Below are 22302 nucleotides of genomic sequence, written 5' to 3'. Positions count from 1 at the left end.
TGGCCCATGCAGGTATATTCGTCAACGAAATTGTAAGTATATCCTGCCCATCTACCGTGACCCTACGTTTCACGCCATTGACCATTAACTGGGTTTTTGTCCTGTTCATTTCGAATCCGACATCCGACTTCAAGACTTGCTGGTCTAATGTCTAACATTTTCTCTAAATGAGGTGCAGTGTGGGAAAACAAGACTATGTCGTCGGAAAAACGCAGGTTTTTCAACCTTATTTCGCCGACGTCAATGCCCATTGTTTCCCATTTAGCCACCAGCTTCTGGACGATTTCCTGTAGGCAAGAGGTAAACAGCTTTGGAGATAGTGGATCGATCATCCTGTTTGGCTCCTTTTTGGATGCAGAATTAGGGCCGGGAACTTGCAGTACTTTTGCGGTAGATGGTTCCGATGAGCTTGTGCCTATAACGCTGCTAGCGTTTCTTCGCTGTGTGGCTAACGACGTGTCGTACACTAAATATGCGTCGGACCTGGGGTGGCCCCTTTTTTCACGTAGGCGTCATGTCTTAACTTATTGATTGTTTTTTTTTGCCTCAGCACACTAAGAGCCGCTTGTCTCTACGGCTACTGGTACCTATGTACAAATTCGTAGGCAGGCTCCAAATTGGAATATTTCGCTCGTTTAAGTTTTGCTGCATTTTCGGCGGCTGCTCCGACGCCCCCTGTGGCTGAGGTGTGAAGGGGCAAGTGTGCTTACATACGTCGCATCCCAAATGGGGCTGCGTTTTCAGCAGTGTCAAACCATCTGGCCTTTTTCCGTCAGCCCTATTTAGGCCCTGAGACTCCAACACGTCCAGCGACCAGTAGCATCCTGAAGTACCTCCTGCGTTTATAAGCTTATTTGGTTCCCTAGAAACCATTTTATTAAATTGTATGATGTACATGCAGAGCACAGAACGGTTTTTTACAGTAAAGAATAAACTTGTAACTAATAACCTTCCCTCAACTCAAGCTGCACTTCACAAACATACGTTGCGTGCAGCGTACCATGTGAGCCAAGTACGAATTGTAGTAACAATAAATACTCTTTGTTTATGAATAGGATTAGTCTATGGCTTTTTGTGACAGTTGTCAATGTTTGAAGTGTTTCAGTTTAGTTCTATGTTTCTTGCGAAATAAAAGTTCTTGTGTTTTTCATGATGGAGTATTAATTAATTACCCATCCACAAAAGTACAAATATAACAATCTGGCGACGAGACGACTACGAACAACGTGTGAAAACATAAATAATAGTTAAAAGTGAATGTGTTTAATTTCGAGTGTGTAGTTTTGAGGTTGTGAAAAAAAAACAAGCGACTAACGTAATTCGATTGAGGATATTCGACGATTCCTTCGGGATTATATTATAATATGAACTCGATTTCGAGCCTGGAAGTTTTTACCGGAGGCAACTGGAATGCATACAAAGAGCAACTGGAGTGTTTCATCATATTAAATGACATTGATGTCAGTAAAAAAGTACCACTACTTATCACAAAACTTGGAGCGAGTGTCTACGAGCTTCTTACAACTATATGCACTCCAGACTCACCAGTGACTCTCACATACGAGCAAATTTGTGAAAAATTGGAAAAACATTACCATCCTGTTAAAAATTATGCACTGGAACAAGCTGAATTCAGAAAGAGAAACCAGAAAAAAGACGAAAATTTAGACAAATACATACTTGAACTAAAGAAGTTGTCCAAAAATTGTAATTTCAAAAATCTCAACGAAGAGCTCAAAGAACGACTCCTAAATGGCACATTGTATGAAGCAGTGAAGTTTGAAATGCTTAAACAGGCAGACCTACCGTTGGAGAAATTAATGGAAATTGGAAAAACTGTGGAGACCGCATATAATTTAACCTACAAGAGTGAAGAAAAAGAGACTCAACCACAAATTTTCAAGGTAGAAAGAGACAGAGGCTATGGTCCGCGACATGAGGATAGCAAATTTAAACCACAGGTAGGAGGAAGCTCTGGAGTTTGTTTTTGTTGCGGAAAACAAGGGCATATGAGAGCCGAATGCACTTTGCGAGGGAAATTCTGTAGCGAATGTGGTATGAAGGGTCACATTTTCAAAATGTGTAACCTAAATAAAGGTAATTGGAGGATGAAAACCTTAAAAATAGCTGATCAGGTGATGACTTACAATTCAACTGTTAAAGAGGAAAAGTGTATGCAGAAAAATGACACTCCGGGACCGGAACTCTATGATATGTTTTGTTTTAGTGAACAAGAGAGGATTCCATCGGCAATGTTAAATGTTCAAGTAAGTGGAAAATTGTCGGAGTTTGAGGTTGACACCGGAGCAGATGTGAGTACCATTACATGTTCTGATAAGGAGCAAGATTTTCCAAATTTAGAAATAAAGCAACCAAATGTAATTTTTACAAATTTTGACCAATCCACCTCAACGCCATTGGATGCTTTGGAAGACTTAAGTTTGTCATATGAAACTGTTAATAATGTAGAAAAACAAATATTGTATATTGTAAAGGATGGATTACCACAAATTATAGGAAAAAAATGGTTCTCTGTACTTAAATTTTGTCTTTACTATATCATATTGTGTAACATCATTCAATTCTGTAGAGATGTATGGCCTGATAGCAATAATTTAAGACGAGAATATGATTGTTATTTTTCTATCACCACGGACCAGGACTGTTTGTTATGGGGTTATCGTGTCATTATAGTACCTTGTTCGCTTACGGATGAAATAATGAAATATAGTAATGATAGTGAACTATTTCTGTCCGGGGAGAAGGTTATGGCAAGGGACTACCGCATAAATAAAAAGAAGTGGTCGCTTGGGGTCATTTCGAATGTTATTGTACGCGGTGTGACCTATGAGGTTGAAGTTGAGGGGCAAAGTTGGAAACGGCACACCAATCAGCTACTAAAATGTAGTCAGCTTAGAATAGTTATATTTACTTAAAAAAACATTTATTTACTATGTGGGGGAGAGTGTAGTAACAATAAATACTCTTTGTTTATGAATAGGATTAGTCTATGGCTTTTTGTGACAGTTGTCAATGTTTGAAGTGTTTCAGTTTAGTTCTATGTTTCTTGCGAAATAAAAGTTCTTGTGTTTTTCATGATGGAGTATTAATTAATTACCCATCCACAAAAGTACAAATATAACACGAATGAAGGCGAATAGACCTTTTCAGGGTTCCGTACCCAAAGGGTAAAAACGGGAGCCTATTACTAAGACTCCGCTGTCCGTCTGTCCATCTGTCCGTCCGTCTGTCCAAACGGAACAGAACTGGTAAACATCAGACTGTATCTCATGAACCGTGATAGCTAGGCAGTTGAAATATTCACAGATGATGTATTTCTGTTGCCGCTATAACAAAAAATACTAAAAAGAGAATAAAATAAATATTTAAGTGGGGCTCCCATACCACAAACGTAATTTTTTTTCCGTTTTTTGCGTAATAGTACGGAACCTTTCGTGCGCGAGTCCGACTCGCACTTGTCTAGTTTTTTTGTGAATATATACACATATTTTAAAAATAGATAAAGTAAATACCCACAAAATACTTAAAATTTACTATGATTTACATGCTTCTTGGTCTATAAAATAAATAAATAAAACTAAGCCAACTTCTGAAACATGGATCTCATAAACTGCTTAACCAATTTTGATGCGGTTTTCAGTATATGATGAAAAATGTGTTTAATTTTATGGTACAGTACTTTTTTCTAAACATTATTCAATGTGGAAGAGACTATTTGCACAAATAAACCGTAAAAGGAAAAAATTGGTTTTCAATCTTTTCACACTATTTTTCTTTAAAAATATTTTTTTTATTTTTTTTATAATTTTTTTTTTAATTAAAAATGTAATTTTCTTTCAATTGACACCAAATTTAACGAAATTGGATGATCCGTGAAACTTGTAGGATTTTTTTTTCTGTTTTTATCAGGCCTCGCTTCACCTCGGCCCCTAAGGGACGAAATTACGGGTTCTTCGAAAAAAAAAAATGTTTTAATGGGCCTCCACTATCATCGTGCAAAGCGGCTTGCTTTCCTCCAAAAGTGCAGCTTTTTTTACATAAAAAGCATGACTACCAGTCGTCACGTCCACATCATCACTTATATTGACATACGCATTCTCCTATTCTCTTTTATGTCAATTATGTCATACAATGGGTACATATACTCTGCGATACGGTACGGAATTATTATATGGGGTAACTCTGTTGATAAGGAAGATTTGTTTTTAGTTCAAAAGCGCTCTAGGTACGCCTTATTTGGACTTTTAAGACTCGTGTCGTCCTTACTTCATTGAACATCGCATTTTAACTTTATACAGGGCGTCCCACGGCGATGCCACATGGAGGGAAAGTACCTTAAATATCATAGATAGCATATTTTGCTGAAAGAAGACTTCATTTTATTTTTAAAACTTAGTTAAATTGCATTCATACTTTTTTTTATAAATTTTATGGAAAAAAAATATCGCGTCATTGCAGGAAAAGTACCTTAATTGTTGTAAATGAACATCTTACTGAAAGAAGACATTATTTCAATTTAAAAAAATAAGTTGAATTGCATTTTAAATAATTTCATGTTTAAACCGGGAATCGAACCCGCTACACGAGAAAAAAAAATACCCTGTAGCTTTGTCATATCGATCGAAAGGCTTCAATGTGAGAATTACTTTTTTGCTAAATAACGAAATAAAAATAAAGGCCATGCATTTTAATATTTTTAATACAAAATTAAATCAATTTATCAAATGCTAGGTACTTTAAAATGAAAGATTAGTTGCATGCCCATACGGGAATGTCATTATTCTAACCAAAATTTCACATCAAATGAAAAAAATAATGGTCTTCCTTTTGTTTCCAACACTATGTTATTTGGCAAAAAAATAATTCTCACATTGAAGCCTTTCGATCGGTATGACAAAGCTACAAGGTATTTTTTTTTCTCGTGTAGCGGGTTCGATTCCCGGTTTAACCATGAAATTATTTAAAATGCAATTCAACTTGTTTTTTTAAATCGAAATAATGTCTTCTTTCAGTAAGATGTTCATTTACAATAATTAAGGTACTTTTCCTCCAATGACGCGATAATTTTTTTTCCATACATTTTTTTTTTCAAAAAAAATTAAAAAAGTATGAATGCAACTTTACTAAGTTTTAAAAATAAAATGAAGTCTTCTTTCAGCAAAATATGCTATCTATGATATTTAAGGTACTTTCCCTCCATGTGGCATCGCCGTGGGACGCCCTGTATAGTCTATTAGTAGGTAAGTAAATATCATGTACAATACAAGTAACTTACTTTCGCATGGCTTTGTACGTCTTTTTACTAAGGAAAGTATTATTGCGATAACTTAAAAACGGTTGTGTTAAAAACCGAAAGTCTTTATTAAGTGTTTACTTTCACGATTTCACCATATTTTTTGGACCCAGGATTCAAAAGTTAGAAGGTGGGACACATTTTCTTTCTTTCTGAGCGATTAATTCCGAAAATATATACTTCGTCAAAAAATTGTTGTTGAAGGCCTCTATTCGTTTTGAGAGACCTATCCAACACTACGACGAACATACATTTAAGACACATTGCACACACATTTCCCCGTATCCAAGTAAGCTTACTGAGAACGTACAGTTAATAACATGGTATCAACTCTACGTCCAATATGAAAACGCCTTCAGGGCGTTGTTAGGGATTCCAACGATTTTGCAGTTTATAAAAAAAAGTATGAATGCAATTTAACTAAGTTTTAAAAATAAAATGAAGTCTTCTTTCAGCAAAATATGCTATCTATGATATTTAAGGTACTTTCCCTCCATGTGGCATCGCCGTGGGACGCCCTGTATAGTCTATTAGTAGGTAAGTAAATATCATGTACAATACAAGTAACTTACTTTCGCATGGCTTTGTACGTCTTTTTACTAAGGAAAGTATTATTGCGATAACTTAAAAACGGTTGTGTTAAAAACCGAAAGTCTTTATTAAGTGTTTACTTTCACGATTTCACCATATTTTTTGGACCCAGGATTCAAAAGTTAGAAGGTGGGACACATTTTCTTTCTTTCTGAGCGATTAATTCCGAAAATATATACTTCGTCAAAAAATTGTTGTTGAAGGCCTCTATTCGTTTTGAGAGACCTATCCAACACTACGACGAACATACATTTAAGACACATTGCACACACATTTCCCCGTATCCAAGTAAGCTTACTGAGAACGTACAGTTAATAACATGGTATCAACTCTACGTCCAATATGAAAACGCCTTCAGGGCGTTGTTAGGGATTCCAACGATTTTGCAGTTCAATGTTTGTTGAAACGCCGCGCAGCAAGCTAAACTATGTAATGTGATTTCTGACGTTGAAGTTGGATAACAACTTTCAGAATTACATCATTAGACCGTGGCTTGAAGGCAGAACTAGTAGGTAAATTGATGTATTTATTTTTGACATCACTCGCTGGTGCATCTCGCTCACAGAACATATTAAAGAGGCTAGAACGGCTATCGCGCGCAGTTAGTATCGGAACCGGTGTCGCCGCTCGTTCCTCTCCACATTTACTAACACTCGCGCAACGGTAGTAAAAACTTGTGTGCCTTGTGAATGGATACGCCTCCTTTAGACAGATTTGATGTCTGGCTTCTTAATCTGACACGTTATTGTGTCGCAAAAGGCATGTTTACGTTTTTCGGTCAGCGCGGGCGAGTACTAGCATGCGAGCGTTTGCTCATAACCGGCGGCGACACGTACCCTGCTCGCATCGCCATTCTAACTTGTTCTGTGATCTCGCTTGTACTATTGGGCTGTAAGGGCTCATTTAGACAGTGCGAGTTTCATTACCTTGAGTCATTGGATCGGTCGGCTGAATTGACGTAAACTTAATGACCCGCAATGTAACTACCTAAAATCGTATACGAGTTCGCGCGCCGTCTAAATGAGCCCTAAATATAGGTCACAAACTGGACCGCCGGAGCTATCTTTTGTCCCTCCCCTTTTGGTCATACCCAGGAATTATCGTGGCTAGGGTATCAGTCCAGCTTAAGAGAAGTATGGTCCAATATACAACCGTGTCAAGCAGCGTCGCCTGAGACAAAAGTGCAGACTCACTGCCACGCTATATTACTATACTGACAAATAACGTTATTTGGCAATAAGACAATGTAGTTGCGCTTTACTATCTGTTTTTTTTTTTAAAATTTATTATTGAAGTGCGTATTGTGCTGCATTGTTACTATAGCATACAACATTAGAGGTGTACTCACAACCAAACATTATCGTTGCCACTGCTCTGAGGGTGTAGGTAGACCTAAAGATAGACAACCGCGAGCGCTAATGAAACCACACCGTAGCGGTTCACCGCGCCAAGGTAATCAGGAAGAGACTCGAACGAAACTACCAATTTATTTGCTTAGATTACGTAGAACTCCTTGCCGACTGGTATTTGTTTTACACAGGTTTGGAAACCGCGTTGTGTGTTTTCAGTGTTTTCACTCTTTATATATTTGTTATTTGTAAACTGTGTTGTTAAAAAGTTAGTGTGTGTCAAATATGAAGTTGGGATTAAATTTTGTGGGTAGGTAAAAAAATTATGCTGCCTTCTAACAGGGCTCTTGTTTGTAAAATTGCCGGCTGGCGTCAAATTTTTCATTACTATAGGTACAGACCGGAAATGTAGTTACGAATCGGAAATAATTTAAAATAGCTGATGTTTATAGTTTAATGGATATATGATATTCATGATTATAGTAGGATCCTGTATTATATTATCTGTAAATATCTTATTGTAACTTAATATTTAGCACAACCGCATCTTCAATGGGCTAATAGTAATGTTTAAAATGCCATACTACGTTAGAGCCACCCCACATCTAGCGTCTTTCGAGCGTCGGCGTCTACAACTCTAAGGCCGCTGCTCGACGCAACGTCGACGCAACTGCGCAGCGACGTCATTTTCCATAGCGCTGACCAGACGCCGGTAGACGCCGACGCTCGAAAGACGCTAGATGTGGGGTGGCCCTTAGGCCCTGGTCTCCTATTTTATGCTGTACGCGGCGTCTGGCGTCAGCGTCAACGTTTTTGAACAAAAAAGACGCTGACGTCGACGTCTAAAACAGACCACAACAGTACATCTCTATAGTAAGCATCGTGACGCAGACGCTGTAAGCGGCCGATGGCGTTTATAGGAGACCAGGGCCTTAGCCTTGCGCAATCGCCACTCGTCGCTCGCCGATCTTCGCGGCAAAGTTTATATTGGTTGTATATTTAAGATAATTAACTAGTAATCAGTCAGATTCTAAGCTACTCGTACGAGAGCCGATTGCAAGTCCATGAAAATAGTTGGTTCTCGTAGCCTCTAGATGAGCTCCAACAAATCTAATGATTCCTCTATTAGAAGTGATATAAGAAGCTTCGTATATTGTCTAATTATTTGTTTGCTTCATTTTTAGGTATGTAAGTTAAGCATTCGCGCATGTCATCGTCGAAATAAATTATTATCTTGTATTGTACATAGTCAAACTGTTAGTGCACGTATTCAGTCTAGACATTGATTAAATTTGTAACAATTTGGCAAAGGATCTCACGGCTGTCTAGAGTTTAGTAAAATATGGGTCGTTAGGCTTAAAGTTTCTATCGACTAGTTCTCCCGGCGCACATATATAATAAATACTACCTAACCTACGGAAGGATGTCTACACATTATCCGAATTTAGGCACGTATCGGTATAACGTACTCGTAAATAAACAGTGCTTGATACTGGCATTACTGGCTCATAAGTTGGTACTTTAAATTTTACTTTTTATAGGCATGGCAAAGGAGCTGACAATTATCGGAATAATCACTTAAAACATTTATCTTATTTCTAAGTGATTTGATATAGCTTGGAAATACCATTCTGTATTTTACGTAACATCTAGTTTCGGTAGGTAGTATATCCAGGGAGAGCCCTCTGGGCGTTTAAATATTAACGTAGAACAGACGTAACCGGAAAATGATTCCGCTACGGGTTTGAATTTCTAAAAACGTAGAAAACAGAGCAGTTGGCATTTTTTAATTATTTTAATATTGAACTGTGTAGAGACTATGCTAAACCAGCCAGGAAATTCATACTCGTGTTTTTCTTGTTTCAGGCTAACCATGAACCGACTAATCGGCATCACACTCATCACATCTATAGTGCCCACCGTCTACTCCGAAAAAGACCGGGAACACCAGGGTCCCCAAACATGTGGGGGCCACTTTAAAGGCCCAATAGGCTCCTTTGGCGTAATTCATACTCCTAATTTCCCCAACGCCTTCACGACGCCAATAAAGTGCAAGTGGGTGATCGAGCGTTTAAACGACACGGGAACTATATCGATATACTTCACGCAGCAGTACACCACTACTGGGCTGACGTTCACGGAGTATCTGTACTACGATGACACGTACAAGGCGGGGGAGAGGCGAGCGTTTACGGTGACGGAGGAGAACATCACTAGGGTGAAATGGCTTCAGGTACGTTATTTTGCCCTTTTTTCTAGATGGAATGAAGTAAGATACAGATGTAATGAATAATTATTTTCCATCGTATTTTCACGGAAACGTACCAACGTGTCTTGCTATTTCAGTCACTGTCGGTTAGGGTTTGCACGACGGATCCGAAATGTATGGGAATATCCGCGGATCCGGATCCAGATCCGGATAATATCATACATTTCGGATCCGGATTGCAAACCCTACTCTCGGTACAAAAAGTACGAACGTTTCCGAGAAAAATACGATGGAAAACAATTAATATGCACCACATCTGTACTTAGTTTACCTATGTTGCTTATAATATCTCTTGTGAATTAGGTACCTGTTTGATAACTGATGTACTTATTAAATTACAGTACTTACTTCAATCCTGGTAGGACAAATATGGTTTCACGCCAAGTACGAACACATTGATCTTTATTATGAGGCGGAGAAATAACAGTGTCTTGGGGTTAAGGGTCCGTGGAAAGGGGAGTTAATATAGTACCACATTAGTGTAATTTTTCAACGTAACGAGTTTGTCCTCGACTGTACGGCCGCAATGAGAATATATATCGCGAGATTATTTACTCTGAGACGTGTGTCTACAGCAGTGTAAGAAAATGAGATAATGTTGATGATAAATTATATTTGTGTATGTACGAGTCCATCCATTGGTCTTTGCGTCTATTGCAGACAATTTATGGTGCAAATCGGAGAGACAATGACCTCTCCGGACTTAACACCGCCTGGGACGTAATTAAAGAAACGCAGGGATGCCCAGCACTCTGCATTACCCTCTCGGCTTCACTGTCTTAACCCACAGGAAAGGCGAGCCTATACGTGTGGAGGCAGGTCGGCTGCAGGAATCTGCCGCTTATTTCAGGTTGGACCCTACTCGCGCCTTACAGTAACTCCATTCCGGGATTTAATTTTGGAGTATCCTTCTCCTAGATGGATTGCAAGCCAATGCTAAGAGGTCCATCTCCCCTGTGACGAAACAGCTTTTTGCTTCGTTTGTGGACTTAGTCGCCTCGTACGACACCCTTATTCCATGTGAGGGTTGGCGCTATTCTAAAGCCGGCCACCACACGGCACGTACGAGTATGTACATACTTATACGTTCTGAAACTTAATGTTGTGCCTACCTCTTAACACCTGCGCAAACAGCGCTAAAAATATATGTGTAGTTTAAAGCAGTCAAGCCTTAACAATAAGGATTAAGGACACAGGTCTTGAAAGGTACGTGTCAATCTTTGCATAAAAAGGTTTATTGACTCTGTCTACTCTAGTGATGAAGGTGCGACACTAAAGAGTTACTAAAAATCTCCAAAAGAACTCTCGTGTGGGTTGAGTTATAAAAGTTAGTAAAAAAAACTTTTCATCCAGTGACATAAAAATAAAAATGTAATCGATGTTACTTACAAAACCTTTACAAACTTGTACTTATATACCCAAAAAAATTAATTCACGTCCTGACTTTTTTTGTTGTGATACAATTGTTTAATTTTAAAAGATGTATTCGGGTAATGCAGATTATTTCAAAATGTCCGCTAGTTACGAAAATCACCTATAAATTCCAAAAATAATAAGATATGCTTTTTATTAGTTACCTACTTATTTTTACCGATGTAATAAAACGAGAAAGTCATCTATTCTTATCCTTTTGAAATATTTTTAAAATCAGATAGAGAATTTCAATACTTAGTGCAGTGAAACATAAAATGACATAAGTTAGCTATCCGAGAGGCATATATATAACTTAATATCTGGGAGACCGAGGTGCTCGGAAAACATATAAAAACTCAAAAATGCGCGTTTTCCCAGAGATAAGACCTATCCAGATCGATTTTTCGTCCCCCAAAACCCCCATATAGCATATTTTATCGAAATCGTTAGAGCTGTTTCCGAGATAGAAATATACAAGAAATAATTTATTAACTATAGTTGACTTTAACAGCGATTTTGTAAAAATCACATCCGCTGTGCTTTATCTTCCGCCGCAATTTTCTTTGTATATAAATTCTTCCCTGCACCAACTTTTGCAATATTTTTCCATGCATTTATAATGCAACAGCGTGAAATATGATATTGTGGAACTACGCAACAAAATTCCAAGTAAGTACACTATTCGAAACTGTGTTTTTTACTGAATTGGAAATAAAATAATAACAATTTAATAAAATACTTTATTGTGCACCACAAAGAAAAATACATGTTAGAAACAGAGACAGGACATAAGTGAGTAGGTAACAAAAAAAAAGATCGTTTTATTTTATTATTTCTCTTCGAGATACAAATTCTTCTCCATGAACAAGAGTAAAATAATTATCTTACTTTGAAATTTACGCGATTTTACTGAATAATCTCTTATAAAAAGCACACACGTTTTCTTCTAGCTAGCTAGTTTACATGGGCGAAAAATTAAAATTGCCTGGGTTTTTTAAAGACACAGAAAAAACGGAATCTTATGAATAGCATCAAGGCTTTCATAAACCAGGAAGTGAAGGCATAATTAGCAGTACGTATACAAGGTCCTAGGAAATGCTTTCAACCTACATTTCAGCTGAAATAATTTTCTTTCCCGAAAGCCAAAACAAAATTTTAAATTTTAATTACGTTCCAAAACTCATTATTTAATTTTCCCACAACTTGTGACCCCATCTTGTAACCGACTAAATCAACATACCTAATAAACAAAAATATTTTCTTAAAAATTTTACAAACACAGTTTACATTACATAACTTATTAATGTCTGCACGAGTAAGCAAATACTATGGTTTTACACAATCTTAATAGTTCAATTGTAGGCCAAAATCATAGGCCAAAATCAATAGGTAGCTATTAAACTCACGATACCGTTAAACACTTGTCGATAGATTGTCCGCTGCTTACTTTTTTCCTCAGAACCCCTTTTTTATCGATGTCTTTTTGAGATTTCGACACCTTATAACTTATTTAACCTAGGGCCCTTTTTCATTTAATCACAACAGCAAAAGATACCAAATGCCTAGTAAGTACAACAAGAGATACAATGATAAGTGAGCGTCTGAAGATGGATTTAAAAGAAAAGCTCTTTTATAAATGGAGCTGGGAACAGGCGGGAACATGGAATCCATATCAATATTGCAGGACTCCGGCAAGAAAACAAGGCCATTACAAAAATAATTGAGAAATGCACAGAGCAATGGTAATTTCCCACAACGAGGGCATTCTGGGAAAAGGGGAGGAAATTCTTCCGGAAGCGGGACAGCATCACATCGGTCGAATAGGATATTAATGCCCGGAATGTAGGCTCGTAGGACTTTTACGGCTTAAATGGCTCTTGGGTGGTCTCCGCTTTTCTTTTGCACTAGCAAATTTTACTGGGACCTAAATATTTTATTTCAATGTAGTCTAACTTTGTGCAAGATTTTAGTTAAGGTTAAGGTTATGTTCATTACTTGCTTTTTCTATAAAATGCTTTGCGGAATGCTCAATGTTTAAAGTTCCCAAGTAGAAAGGCTTAGTCTAGAATTATTTTTATACTGACGTATTTCAAATATCATATGATATGAGATTAGATCTGCCTACAAACCTACATTTTCACATCTTTAGAAACAGAAATTATCGTTACTTTCTGTTAAATCACCACCTATTACTTTTAGATCAGCAACGCGCAGGTTTACAGTACCCAGTAATAATTTCAAACGTGCGACCACGGATCGTGATAGATAAGTTTCTTGCAGTCAATGTGTGTGTGGTTTTTGTAGGTACAGTCGCCATAAGATATATCGGAGCGGCTAAGGCGCAAGGCGCTATTGTCAGGGCGTTAGAGTGCGTGTTCAGATATTGTGAACACCTTGGCCGCTCCGATATATCGCTGCCCTGCTTATTTGTATGAGGGTTTTCATGCAAGTACTGCACCCGCGATAAGCAAGGCAGATCTAATGGTGACACAAACAAAAATATGTCGAAAAAAAAACGAATCAATTATTTGAAATGTCATCCAGTTGGACTGTGTTTTATTTAATTGAGATAGTCAAGCTAGTGGATATTTTGCATATGCACTGTCAGTAATTGAATTCTGAGAGAAAGTCTAGCGTTTTTTTACGCCTGGATGTTTATCAATAAAGTTGTAACATGGGGCGTGGGTACGGCGCCAAACGTTCAATGGACTCTGATAGGATTGATCTCCAACTAGAAAAGCCAGCTTTGAACATCGCTGTTAGGCAACAGTGATTGCGAATTGATAGACCTATTTCAACGCTTAGCCTTTTAGTCTCACTTTGACCTGCAACTAAGCTTACGTTTAAGCTTATTCCCAACGTAAATTGTATGAAATGAATAAGTAAGTATTTCAAATAGAGAATAAATTTATACAGGAAAAATAATAAGGAGACTCAGCTTGAGACCAACGGAGAGGAGAGGAAATGTAAATAAAAAATATGAAAGCGAATAAAAATACAAAATATTAAATATTTTGTATTAGGTTTCTCCAATGGACGTAAAGTAGAAATATAGGATTACCAATTCAATTAAAATAGCATCATTCAATTCAGTGTATTTAATGGTATTATTAATTTTATGCAGCATCCGATACTAATCAATTAGCACTAATCCATATTCCATAGTACCGCTAATACTCGACGACGGTATCGCGTGTCTATTCGGAAACTTCGCCTCAATATTACAAATTCCTTCGGCATTTTGCGAGGCGGTCTTTTTGCCTCAGTTAGGGCTCGTGGTCCCCGTAAAACGTGCTCAGAATCCCAATCACCTTTCACGATAATAATAAGATATTTTAAAGACAACCGGCAAAGTTTTATAATAAACATCGATACAGTATTCTGTCCTGAACTTGATATTAGGTATTAGTATGAGTTTTTATTTGACTGAATGACATAATATAAATACCTCATGTATTTAGGTGTTATACGTATACAAATTTACTAATTACTAAAAGATTATGATAATTTAAACATAAATTTGTTGGCATTTTAAACATAGGTAAGTGAACCCAAAATAACTCACTAACTATATATGCAAATTCTTATTGCGAAAACATTAACATTTTAGTGCTAGAGAATGTTTTCAGAATTGTCTAAAACAGTTTCGCAATGAATCACCTAAGAGAAAATAAATTTATATGCAAACAATATTTTGAGCGCTATACATGAGATGAGCTCAATACTAGAGTAATAAAATATAAAATTATTATTTGGTAACGTCTAAGCCATGAGACAGAAAACTGGCGTGCCTAAATACCTTTTTATTTTCTCTTTTGTTGATAAACGAGAGGCCTTTGAATTACAAAGATATTTAGTACGGTGTACTGCCATTTCACGAAAATTTTTCGCCTAATTTCACTTTCCAACCAACTTATTGCAGTGATTTTAGTTGGCAAACGAATGTTTACCACATTATTGCGAACCCCACAAACACGACTTGTCACCAGAAAAGTAGGTTAGGTTAAGTTAAAACTGCGACCCCCACACGCACGACTTGTCACCAGAAAAGGGGATCCCTTTGTTTCCCACATATTTATTGCTTCGAATTTCGATACTCAGAAATTGATCACCATATGATTTATGGATATAATCATCAATAGTCATAATTTTTGTTAAGTACAACGTTTTATAGTTCGAATATTAATGATCTATAATATTAAACTATAGTGTTTCATCGTGTATCACAAAAGTTATAAAACTGATGAGTATAACATTCAAAGATCTATCAATAATTATTCAGAAATATTTTAAGGCATATATTTCATCGTACTAATGGTCGTTAATCATATCTTTTTAATGCCATCCCTTTGTTTCCCATAAACTTACTGTTTCGAATTTCGATTGTCAGAAAATGATATCCTTATGATTTATGGACATAAACATCAATATTCATAATTACAAAGATTATAAAATTGATGAGTATAACATTCAAAGGTGTATCAATAATTATTCAGAAATGCTTTCAGGCATATATTTTGACGGACTAATTGATCGTTAACCATTATTGTTTTAATGAATAAAGTAAATTACGTATAAGAAACCAAATCAATAACATCCTTCATATTAAATATGTCATTATTACTCTACTCTCTCTACTATTAGATATTTGAAAGTTCATTTCATTATGATTTTCGATAATATGTCTTATTAAAGTTATGATGAAAAACGTTATGAAATGATAAAAGACTCCCGATTTTACCTAATGTAAATTACGTCTTAAGCGATCAGTATAGAAACGAATTAGAACAAAAGCAACTTATTTCCCCAGGTAGGTTCGTTAGTTACCTTGTGTCCCTCAGAGCGGAAATAGGAGCCCCGCGCAGCGGGGCTCCATCGACTAGTTGGCAAGACGAATTGGCTTAACCTGTCAGCTCCCAAGGGCTCAAATTTGAGCCAGAACGCTTATGGTGACGTCACACACGTGGGAACTCACGGGTTAATAAACTACATGAAAAATAAGAAATGGCGGGAAATCAGTAAGCCAAACAAGAAAACCTGTTTCCTCAGGTAGGTTCGTTAGTTACCTTGTGTCCCTCAGAGCGGAAATAGGAGCCCCGCGTAGCGGGGCTCCGTCGACTCATTGGCGGGACGAAATGGCTTAATAAGCTACATGAAAAATAAGAATTGGCGGGGAAATCAGTAAGCCAAACAAAAAAAACCTGTTTCCTCAGGTAGGTTCGTTAGTTACCTTGTGTCCCTCAGAGCGGAAATAGGAGCCCCGCTACGCGGGGCTCCGTCGACTCGTTGGCGAAACGAAATGGCTTAATAAGCTACATGAAAAATAAGAATTGGCGGGGAAATCAGTAATTCAAACAAAAAAAAAACCTGTTTCCTCAGGTAGGTTCGTTAGTTGCCTTGTGTCCCTCAGAGCGGAAATAGGAGCCCCGCGCAGCGGGGCTCCGGAGACTCGTTGGCGGGACGAAATGGCTTAATAAGCTACATGAAAAATAAGAATTGGCGGGGAAATCAGTAAGCCAAACAAAAAAAACCTGTTTCCTCAGGTAGGTTCGTTAGTTACCTTGTGTCCCTCAGAGCGGAAATAGGAGTCCCGCGTAGCGGGGCTCCGTCGACTCGTTGGCAGGACGAAATGGCTTAATAAGCTACATGAAAAATAAGAATTGGCGGGAAAATCAGTAAGCCAAACAAAAAAAACCTGTTTCCTCAGGTAGGTTCGTTAGTTACCTTGTGTCCCTCAGAGCGGAAATAGGAGCCCCGCGTAGCGGGGCTCCGTCGACTCGTTGGCGGGACGAAATGGCTTAATAAGCTATATGAAAAATAAGAATTGGCGGGGAAATCAGTAACCCAAACAAAAAAAAACCTGTTTCCTCAGGTAGGTTCGTTAGTTGCCTTGTGTCCCTCAGAGCGGAAATAGGAGCCCCGCGCAGCGGGGCTCCGTCGACTCGTTGGCGGGACGAAATGGCTTAATAAGCTACATGAAAAATAAGAATTGGCGGGGAAATCAGTAAGCCAAACAAAAAAACTTGTTTTCTCAGGTAGGTTCGTTAGTTACCTTGTGTCCCTTAGAGCAGAAACGGGGCTCCGTCGACTCGTTGGCGGGACGGAATGGCTTAATAAGCTACATGAAAAATAAGAATTGGCGGGGAAATCAGTAAGCCAAACAAAAAAACTTGTTTTCTCAGGTAGGTTCATTAGTTACCTTGTGTCCCTTAGAGCAGAAATAGGAGCCCCGCGTAGCGGGGTTCCGTCGACTAGTTGGCGGGACGGAATGGCTTAATAAGCTACATGAAAAATAAGAATTGGCGGGGAAATCAGTAGGCCAAACAAACGCGTGTATGTAAACAAGTAGGCATAATAATGTTATAGCTAACTAATCACGTGACTACCTAAGATTATAACCTGCGAAAAAAGTCCTTATAACAATTATTATAAAGCAAGTTTATTTGCCTTCAACATTATGTAATGGTATGGTAACATCTAGACTTTGAATATAATGAGTAACAAATTTTATGGCTAACAATAAAGATGACCTACAAAAATCGGAAATGCAATTTGTAATGTTTAATTCTATAACTAATGATAATATGACTAATAATAATTATGATGGAAAACGTTATGGACTAAAAAAAATCGGAACATAATATTTATGAAAAGCAACAGAGACCTCCTACTTATCATTATAACCTGCGGTAAAAGACCTTACAACAATTATTATAATTAAGTTTATTGCCTTCAACATTATGTAATGGTATACCATCTGGACTTTGAATATTATGAGTAACAAATTTTATGACTAACAATAATGATGACCTGCAAAAATCGGAACTCTAATTTTTATTGTAAAATTTTATGACTATTGACAATATGACTAATAAAAATTATGATGGAAAACGTTATGGACTGATAAAATCGGAACAAAAAATTTATGTGAACCAATAGAGATTACAACAATTATTATAATTAAGTTTATTGCCTTCAACATTATGTAATGGTATACCATCTGGACTTTGAATATTATGAGTAACAAATTTTATGACTAACAATAATGATGACCTGCAAAAATCGGAACTCTAATTTTTATTGTAAAATTTTATGACTATTGACAATATGACTAATAAAAATTATGATGGAAAACGTTATGGACTGATAAAATCGGAACAAAAAATTTATGTGAACCAATAGAGACCCCCAGAAAAGTACATTAGGTTAGGTTAGAACTGCGACCCCCACATGCACGACTTGTCACCAGAGAAGTAAGTTAGGTTAGGTTCAAACTGCGACCCCCACAGGCGCGACTTGTCACCATAAAAGTAAGTTAAGTTAGGTTTAAACTGCAACCCCCACAGGCACGACTTGTCACCAGAAAAGTAAGTTAGGTTAGGTTAGAACTGCGATCTTCGATAAAAACAAATAGGTACGTTGTGAAATAAAAGAAAACCCTTAAGAGTTACTGATTCATAGAGACACTAAACCAAGTGAGCCGCATATTTCGCTTACCCATCACTCCGGTTTCGGTGCTCCGAGCTGATATGTACCCTTTTGCGATAGGTACGCCATCGGTTCGTCAAAAAGGTCGATTCCGTCGGACCCCTTTCAATTCGCATTTAGCGTGTTTATTTCTCGTACATTTTCGATCATCATTTCTTATGCTCTCTATGTTTTCGTAAATTTTGAATATTGTGTAGGTAAAGCAATTTTGTACCTACTTATATTAATCATAATATCTGGGTGACCGAGCTTTGTTCGGAAAACATATAAAAACTCGAAAATGCGCGTTTTCCCAGAGATAAGACCTAGCTAGATCGATTTTTCACCCCCGGAAACCCTCATATAGCATATTCCATCGAAATCATTAGAGCTGTTTCCGAGATCCCCGAAATATATATACATATAAATAATTAAATAAATATACTTACAAGAATTGCTCGTTTAAAGGTATAAGATATTTTGTAAGTTAGTGAGTTACTTAAAAGTAGCAATTGTATAAAGTAATTTATAAAACAGTTTTATGAAATAACTTTGGTACCTGTTAAAGAAACAATAACAAATTTAATAATTTTGTTACCCAACTAATTGTATCAAGATGAGTAAACAAAGTGACGAGGCTCCAGGGCTTTACCATTGAGGGTTTATGTTACAACTTAAAATTTATAGCTTCTTTGAAGATAACAGACTAATGAAAATCGTCATAAACTCCCTTGAGACTCTTATAAAATACGTATCGTACTTCTACATACATAATTTCACAAGGCCTATAAATAGGTTTTATATATAACTCCTTGCAAGTCTTTTAAGAAGTATAATTTATGAAATTAACTTGCAGCTTTTTCTAAATAGACAGATGGAATAAAATACTTGCATACTTATAGGTATACCTACTCTCCAGATCAGTTAGACCTCTCGTTTCATATTTATCAATGATATCCTTTAATTTTTAACAAGCAGAAACGTCTGCGATCGATGCTATTATGCTTAGAATTAATTTAAAAGTGGAAAAAATACTGTCTTGTGTGAGACTTGAACTCACGGCCTCTGGATCGATACTCCAGCGCGCTGCCATCTGAGCCACCAAGACGTCATCCATAGCCAGCAAATCTTTCCACCATATGGGTCAAGGGGATTCGCGACATCTTCCGTAAGAGCGTGACAATTCTTAAACGGCTTCCAAGTCATATTGGAAACTCACCAGTTACGATGTGCTACCCATACTCAATTTAACAATAATTTTTTTTTAACAAATGATATCTATTTCGTAAATATTCATGTCAAAAATAGATAAGATAAGATAATTTAAGGGGGTTCCCTTAAAAAAAAAAAACAAATTAAGTTATTTTGGTTTCGTTTTATTTTATTTCAATTTTTTTATCTATTTATATCTGTGATATAACAACAAAGTCTACAAATACAAAAGACAGAATACAAATTTGGGGGCACGGTAGTGCCGCCCCCGCCAAGACGAGCAAAGCGAAGCGCAACGGCACTACCTACCTTTTCTCGAAGCGCTTCGTCATTTTTTTGAACCCTCTTAACTTGGGTTTGGATTATACCAGATAAACAAAAGAATCGGGATATGATGTCAATAGTGGACTTATTATGCATAAAAAATTTCAATTGCATAGCTCTTATACTTTGGATTTTATTAATGTCTAAAAAACCCCGATTTCGTCACTGACTCATTCACTCACTGTTGATCATCAAAACCTCTAGGGTACTTCCTGAAGTCCTAGGAAGCTGAAATTTGGTATGTGAGATAGTATTAGTCCACAAACAACAAAATAATTCAAAAACATGAAATTATTAGCCCCTAAGGGGGTGCAAAGGGAGGTGGAATTTTGTATGGGAAATCGATAACCGCGAAACCGATTTAGTTGAAATTTGGTATGTAGATACCGTGGAATGGGGTTACTTTGATTAATTTCAAAATTAATATTTATTTATCTCCCCGAATATGGAATCTAAGAATAAATAAAAAAATGATAATATCGGTTTTTGCTCCTCTATCGATTTCACCAATAATATTTTTTTAAATACTAATTTGTCCTTTGAAAAAAAAATTCTAAAGTGGTGATCAACTTGAAACTTAATTTGGGGTTACTTTGATACCTCCCTTTTTTTCGACGGAATTCGATAGTAACCCCTATAGGGACTAAAACTTCAAAACATTACAAAAAAATCCGTTCGCAGGTTTAGGATTTATAAGCATTTTATTGCCTTTGGGGTTACTTTGACAAAGAGAAAAAAGGTTAGAATAGAAAAAATCTACTTTATTGCAAAACAGTCTCATATTTTACTCAGAACCATAATTGAACAATAAAAACCTATCGCAACCCTTTAAATCGGAAGATTGTCATAAGCAACTTACAAAAAGATGTGAAATCCCACCAAAAACATTTTCATGTAAAATGTTGCCAAGACGAAACCATAAGGCTCGCACTGACAAAAAGTTATCAGATGTCTTGTAGAGCCAAGCTTCTAACTCTACAGGCCCTACCTTCACAGACTCTACACCTTAGTCAAAAAATGTGGCTTGGCCGTTTCATTACATTTTTTTTTTGTCAAGAGCCGTCAATGAGATCGGACGTGTTTATTAAAATAATTAATAGTCTGGCGTTAAATTAAACACAAGTCGTCTCCTTCACGATTTTCGTAGACATCTCTTCTAAATACCTAAAACTGGTATGGATGTGTTCCTCGTGGTCTCTAGAATACGAATTGACCGGTTTTAGTTTATGGAGAGGGGGACGTGTCGATAAAAAGGGGGGGGAATGTGGGCGGCCGACCAGCATTGATATTTGTTCACATCTTGAGTCCTATGGGACCGATCGGTTCGTGTGAGGTGTCGTTTGAAAGAGTATTAAACGTGCTATTATTGCTTCATAATAACTGTAGTCGTTTAGAAAATATTTTAAAATATATGATTTTTTACCGTGCATGGATGGCATAAGTACTGACAAAACATGCGTCTAACTCAATAAATTATAACTTTACCGCAATTAATGTTATTACAAAATATACGAGAAATTTCATTAGCTTTCTAAAAACATAAGGTTTGTTGGTGTATGGTATTATATAACCATGTAATGATGAATTTTGTTCAGCATGGGTCACTACGCACCGTCACGTAAATGGCGGGCGACCGACCACAACTGTTCATTGTTTCTCGGGTTCTATTTTACTGATCAATTGGTGATGGATACCATTAGAAAGAATGTTAAATGTACAATAATTGGTTTCTAATAACCGTAGTCATAACTGTAGTCATTTACAAAATAATTGAAAATATATGATTTTTACCGTGCATGGACATAAGTACTGGTAAAACATGCTTCTAACTCAATAGATTATAACATTACCGCAATAAATATTTTCAAAATATACGGGAAATTTTATGAGCTATCCAAAAATATAAGTTTTATTGCTTTATAATGTTGTATAACTAAGTAATCATGAATTTTGTTCAGCATGGGTACTGTGCACCGTCACGTAAATGGAGCCCGGCCATCGTTGAGTTTTCATTATATTTCAGGTTCTATTTTTCTGATACATGGTGGATACCATTTGCAAGCATATTAAATTTTCTGTGAATACTCGATTGTTTGAAATCTGAGGCCCAAAATAACCATTTTAAAAATATTAAAGAAAATGTTTAATTTTTACCTTAGAGGTTTGCTTAGTGACTGAAATAATTTGAGAAAGAGATAATGTAGTAAATATAGCGTGAAATTTTTAGAGTAAAATCAGCAAACTATTTATTAACTTTCCAAAAATATTGTTTAGTTACCGTACAACTATAAACATATATGTAGGTATGCCAGGACCAATTTCGCCAAGCAAGCAAACACACGGCGCGGCGAGCGCCTGGTAGA

General features: G+C 36.8%; 1 protein-coding gene across 4 annotated transcripts in view; it reads left to right on the top strand.

The window, feature by feature from the left end:
* Nucleotides 1-22302, top strand: part of LOC134655682 (uncharacterized) — a 500300-nt gene that overhangs the window by 229433 nt on the left and 248565 nt on the right. For all 4 annotated transcript variants that reach the window (XM_063511129.1, XM_063511128.1, XM_063511127.1 and 1 more), the window contains exon 2: nucleotides 9121-9487. In XM_063511129.1, the coding sequence (XP_063367199.1) occupies nucleotides 9121-9487 (367 nt within the window). The remainder of the gene's footprint in view (nucleotides 1-9120; nucleotides 9488-22302) is intronic.

This window comes from Cydia amplana, chromosome 17 (assembly GCF_948474715.1).
Source record: "Cydia amplana chromosome 17, ilCydAmpl1.1, whole genome shotgun sequence".
In the NCBI taxonomy this organism is placed as follows: Eukaryota; Metazoa; Arthropoda; class Insecta; order Lepidoptera; family Tortricidae; genus Cydia; species Cydia amplana.
This window is presented reverse-complemented; position numbering and strand designations above follow the sequence as displayed.